The sequence below is a fragment of the Acipenser ruthenus genome, chromosome 3, assembly GCF_902713425.1.
Source record: "Acipenser ruthenus chromosome 3, fAciRut3.2 maternal haplotype, whole genome shotgun sequence".
In the NCBI taxonomy this organism is placed as follows: Eukaryota; Metazoa; Chordata; class Actinopteri; order Acipenseriformes; family Acipenseridae; genus Acipenser; species Acipenser ruthenus.
The window spans coordinates 71,284,935-71,289,087 of NC_081191.1; the positions used below are offsets into that span (position 1 = coordinate 71,284,935).

General features: G+C 36.8%; 1 protein-coding gene across 1 annotated transcript in view; it reads right to left on the minus strand.

The window, feature by feature from the left end:
• Positions 1 to 3,948, minus strand: part of spidr (scaffold protein involved in DNA repair) — a 121,168-nt gene extending 117,220 nt beyond the window's left edge. The window contains exons 1-4 of the mRNA XM_034921108.2: positions 3,672 to 3,948; positions 2,735 to 2,893; positions 1,769 to 1,838; positions 925 to 1,134 (exon numbers count right to left, since the gene is read on the minus strand). Of these exons, the coding sequence (XP_034776999.2) occupies positions 925 to 1,134; positions 1,769 to 1,838; positions 2,735 to 2,893; positions 3,672 to 3,689 (457 nt within the window). The 5' untranslated portion in view covers positions 3,690 to 3,948. The remainder of the gene's footprint in view (positions 1 to 924; positions 1,135 to 1,768; positions 1,839 to 2,734; positions 2,894 to 3,671) is intronic.
• Positions 3,949 to 4,153: the final 205 nt, after the last annotated feature.

Here is a 4,153-nt window from a genome sequence, read left to right on the forward strand (position 1 = left end):
GCTGTGCTCAGTCTTGCCATGGTGTATGACTTTTGACAGTAAACTGTCTTCAGCAACCTCACCTTGTTAGCTGAGTTTGGCTGTTCCTCACCCAGTTTTATTCCTCCTACACAGCTGTTTCTGTTTCAGTTAATGATTGTGTTTCAACCTACATATTGAATTGATTCTCATTAGCACCTGTTTGGTATAATTGTTTAATCATACACCTGACTATATGCCTACAAAATCCAAGACTTTGTGCAAGTCTACCTAGAAGAATTGATGCTGTTTTGAAGGCAAAGGGTGGTCACACCAAATATGGATTTGATTTAGATTTTTCTTCTGTTCACTCACTTTGCATTTAGTTAATTGATAAATATAATCTATTAACATGTATATTTTTGAAAGCATTCTTACTTTACAGCATTTTTTCACACCTGCCTAAAACTTTTGCACAGTACTGTATATATATATATATATATATATATATATATATATATATATATATATATAAATCTAAAGTCTCAGACGCTGTCGTTACTGGACATGAAGCACATTAAAAGCTAATATTTACTGTAGGTGAAAGCAAAATCCAACACGATTAGTGGTGACTAGGAACTGGAGTATAGAAATATTGTTTTAAACTGACATTGCCACTCACAATATGCCTACCTTTACATTTTATTTGACTGTTTTCTTTCTTTTTGTTTTAAAAGAAAGTGATCTGAAGCACAGCTATGAGTGGGTCCCTGACATGAATGTACACTGGCAGAGAGACACAGGGTGGCACCAGGAACGGATTTACAACCATCTCTCACTCCTTTGACCACGAGAGCAGACCCATTTGGAAAGACACAATGCACATCTGCAGGGAACAGCATGAGGAACCTTGGTGCTGTCCCTATCTGTGCCACAATGGCAGTGGAACAACAATAATGAGCTCACCATCACTGCCACCATGATCAGCTGTTACTGTATTCAGCATGTCCAGGTATCTGCTGTAGGAGTTGAGGATCGTTTGCTTATGTATCCCAGACCTCCTGCCTGCCTGAGGCCTGGAGGGAACACGCTTGGTCTCCCCATCTGACCAGTCGCTCTCGCTGGAGCTCCACACAATGTCAGCTGGTTCTTGTGGTGTCTCCAATTCAGTTTTTTCTGCAAAAACAGACAAATAGTATCTTGTATACAGGTCTGTGAAAGAAAGCTCCACTCAAAACTGTAGACCACTAGTAGTATAGGAAAGATAATTCCACTCAGAACAGTAGACTAGTAAACTAATCTTACTATTATGTATGGTACTGGACATAAGTCTGAGCCCATCACCAAAAAGTCCTTTTAGCTGCCTAGATTGTGAAGAAATACAAAAGGCGCTACCATCTTTCCAAATATATGTTGCCATCTTGATCTTTGCATTTTTACCATCAAAACCGAGGTATTGGCTAGAAATTTAATTTAAGCCTGAAATTGGTGTACTAACTAGCAAACAATTGTATCAGCTCTTCTGAGTTACCAATTGATTTGTTGTTCACAATTTAGTAATCCCTAGATCTAATGGATGTCTTTCCAATTTGTATCGGGTAAATCTGGTACAAATTGGGACTACAACCATTTGCCTGCCAATTACTAGTGAAGTTTTAAAGAATGCATAAGCAGCCACTAGAAACAAAAGAACTGTGAATTGACAATTGAAATAAAACCTCAAATTATATATCTTCACAAAGAAAGCCCCTTCAGAATACAAGTAAAATATGATTTACAGCAGGTTATCTTTGTTACAGAATGTAGTTACCTTTTGCAGAAAACAAAGATGATGCCAATTGTCTCACTGATCTTAACTTTTTCCCAGATGAAAGAGAATTCTGAAAAACACATTTTTAAAATGGATTGTATGTACAATAAAAAGTATACTGTTAACTTTGTATTTATATTTTGCTTTATACAGTAGAGTGGGGTATAATGTAAAATACAATGCAAAATCTGCATTTTTTAAATTTAGTAAACACCTAAACTTATTTACCATTTACATGTATTTAGCATTACAATTAAGTGCAATTAGTATTGTAGAATTGTATTTTAATTATGTTTTTTTCACTTTAATAAATCCTGTTCAAGATCCAGGAAAACCTGAGAGTCCAAATGTTAAGAGCTCATAATAGCAGAGTTTTTTTTTTTCTTCTTCAATCTGATTGGTCAAGAACAGGGATCTTATGGCTAGCACCCTGAATGTTATCTTTCGAACCATGTTTAATCTCTATTGCAGAACAACCTACCAAAAAATAAAAATAAATGTAAATCGCATGAGGCGAGCCCTCTCCTTTGGGTCATATTGCTTAAATCTGACAATGCAGGGTAGCAGAATGTCCAAAATCTTCCAGAAATTTCAAACCTTTCAGAACCAAATAATTATATATGTATAATTGACAAACGACAAAAGTTATAGGCTAGGCTTAATACATATAGAGGTTTAAGTAGCAGTGCAAGCAATAGATAACAAGGGGGTTTCTGGCAGGAGAATGTCCCCGTCGATTTCTAAAATATTATTGCTAGAAGAAAATCTTAGGGTCCCGACCAAATCCTTAGACGCACATTGTGTGTGCAACTATTCTGCAGGCCTGGCTAAAAGGTATGTAGAAGAAGGACTGGAAAAGTAATAACACTGTATAATCCATAATTCGAAATAATGAATAACACCAAACGAATAATCACTGTAACTTGCACCTTAGCTCTGGAAATCGAGAAAGCTATAAAAACATACCTCGGTAGGTGTAGTGTCTTGGAAACCCTCCCCACACGTCTTCCAGGCTTTGGAAAAGGATGAAGAGAGATTTTTCGGCTCGCTTCCCAGGTTTCTGAATCCAGCTTCAGTGTCCTCCGGGAAAATAACAAACTTTGCATCCCAAGATTTCCTTTTGCGCTGGAAAATAACAGAAAACAAATGTTGTTATCCTCACTGTATGGACATTTATAGAAAATGTTACTGAACCTTTAAATACAGTATGCATCAATAAAAAGTAACAGTTGCCTTGGAAGTAGAAATTAACATTCAGGCTACAGTTCCCCGTAATTGTATTAAACTGGCTCACCTGGCATCAGCTTGGACAAGCACCAAAACAGTCTAAAGGCAATTGACATTTTTTTCACATTTTTTTCTTTTATGTTAAACTTTAAGTGGGAGATAATCTAAGAACTCCTATGTAACCCAGTTGTTTCTTGCTAGTTCTGTATCATTTGCAGATGGTCTTAATTTTAGAAAAAAAAAAAAGGTGCAAATTCAACACAGATGTAAATTCTTTGTGAATGTGGTCCTCAGTTTCACTAAAATTGACCATATCACCCTCCTCCCGTCCCTGAGTATTGTTTGTATTATGGCGCACGATTAATACACACAGCACAGTGTCAGTACAAACTAAACACTACACTGACCAGTGACTGTACGCAGAAAAAAAAGCCACGTTTACACTTGGCAGTGTAACAATGTACTAAAATAAACGCATTCAGAACTGGGATTGTAAATCCAGCCCTCTTCGAAAGTTTTTTCTGCGGATAAACAAACACATGCATTTACATGTGTCTTACAACACGTCATAACTATACAGGTAAAGTCATTGCACAAACATAAAGTAACAACAACATTGTTTAGTTGTTTTGTATCATGTGGATTTTAAACTCCAACGCGGACTGTTTTAACTTACCTTTGCGAAAAAAGACATCCTGGCAAATGATTGTATTTATTTACAATTAACTTATACTCCATATACTTCAGTCGTTTTATTACAGAACCCTAGTTGTACAAATAGTATACAAATAATCGGTTCACAGTTTTATTGTAGTTTTCTACTACTCCGCTTCCTCAAACGTTGCTGCTTTCTCCTCAGCGCGCCGCTTCACTGCTGGTCGTTCATTGGATGCTTCTCTGGGGAAAAGATGTCGCTGATTGGCTGAGTTGCTAACCACCACTCGAAGCTTTCTGGGTGATGCAGTGTGTTTTTTCACTTTTTATGCACTCGTGTGAATTAATCTGGCTATTTACTGATGGTTGTTCCTTTTATTTTGTATGGTGTTAGATAGATCGGTGAATACATTGTAAAATGTATCATAACAGTACCGGTGTGTACTGTAATAAACATAATTGCCTACAGACCATGCAGTACCAATGTACAACCGCCCGAGGGAG